The sequence below is a fragment of the Austrofundulus limnaeus genome, unplaced genomic scaffold (genome assembly GCF_001266775.1).
Source record: "Austrofundulus limnaeus strain Quisiro unplaced genomic scaffold, Austrofundulus_limnaeus-1.0 Scaffold142, whole genome shotgun sequence".
Classification (NCBI taxonomy): Eukaryota; Metazoa; Chordata; class Actinopteri; order Cyprinodontiformes; family Rivulidae; genus Austrofundulus; species Austrofundulus limnaeus.
Window position 1 is genome coordinate 253,668 of NW_013952544.1, and position 1,232 is coordinate 254,899.

Consider the following 1,232-nt stretch of genomic DNA (forward strand, 5'->3'; position numbering starts at 1 on the left):
GTGAGTGAGTGAGTGAGTGAGTGAGTGAGTGAGTGAGTGAGTGAGTGAGTGAGTGAGTGAGTGAGTGAGTGAGTGAGTGAGTGAGTGAGTGAGTAAACATATGTTTGATTTAAAATTGTGCAAAAATCTCAGTTTCCAACAGCCTTTCTTCTGGTTATCAACGAGTAAAGCAGCCAAGTCTTACCGCCACATTCAATGTAGAGCTTGTTGTTCAGCTCTGAAGGTGCAGCGTCCCGTTCACAGTCCCAAATACTGTTAGCATCAGAAGGACACCTGAAGGTTTTCTTCCAGATGTTGTCAGATGCATCCAAAGGAATGGTTTTTAGTGATTTGAAGTTTCCACAGTTCAGATCCTTACAGAGCCTCTGCCCCTCAGCTTTTGTCCAGCTTTGGCTGGAAACAACACTTCTCATGCCTTTAGAATAAATGCTTACTTCACCCTTGCAGGCGTAATCCACCTCTAATGCCATCTTCCTGAACTCTGCAATAAGCAGAGTAAACAAATAAATATGGMAAAAGCATCATCCCAACCAGGGAAAATAATTTAAATACAGTATTAAACAAAAATAAACCAAGTGTTTTTTCTTGCCAAGGATCAAAATGTTATCATTGGACATTTAATCAAAATTACAAATAATTGTTATATGAGAAGTTTCTATGTGGGCATAAAATAAGAAAAAAATACCCCAAATGATCACATTTCATTGAAGAATAGTTAAAAACAGAAATCATCCCACTAACCAGAACACTGGAGCGCTTGCAGTGCAAAGCTGTCTGTCGGTGGTTTATCAGTAGTTATATCACAGGATGAAAAAACTTTATCAGTACACCTTATTTGGACGACACTCTCCACATCTGGTTTTGGTCCAAAGTAGGTGTCAACACTGAGAGCGTCTCCACACTTCAGCTTATTACAGATGGTGTTCTGAGTCTGAGTTTGAGTTGAAGTATCATAAAAATTCTTCAAAACTGGAAGCCACCTGCCCTCATAATGCATTTCAATATTACCAGAACATTTGTCCCGGGTCGTACTGAACCTCGGCGTGACGCTGTCTGCAACAAACAAAGAAACAAACAAATCAATAAATAAAAGAAGTGTCATTTGTTGTTTTGATAAAAAACACATACATGAAGAGTCTGGATCAGCTTGGTGCAAATGTAAAAATAACCGCAGAAAAACAAAGTCATGGTTGAATAATTAAGACTTTTAAAGGTATGAATAAATAATCTGA

General features: G+C 38.4%; 1 protein-coding gene across 1 annotated transcript in view; it reads right to left on the minus strand.

The window, feature by feature from the left end:
- LOC106522987 (antigen WC1.1) overlaps positions 1 to 1,232 on the minus strand; it is a 40,551-nt gene that overhangs the window by 6,221 nt on the left and 33,098 nt on the right. The window contains exons 13-14 of the mRNA XM_014016264.1: positions 742 to 1,053; positions 185 to 481 (exon numbers count right to left, since the gene is read on the minus strand). Of these exons, the coding sequence (XP_013871718.1) occupies positions 185 to 481; positions 742 to 1,053 (609 nt within the window). The remainder of the gene's footprint in view (positions 1 to 184; positions 482 to 741; positions 1,054 to 1,232) is intronic.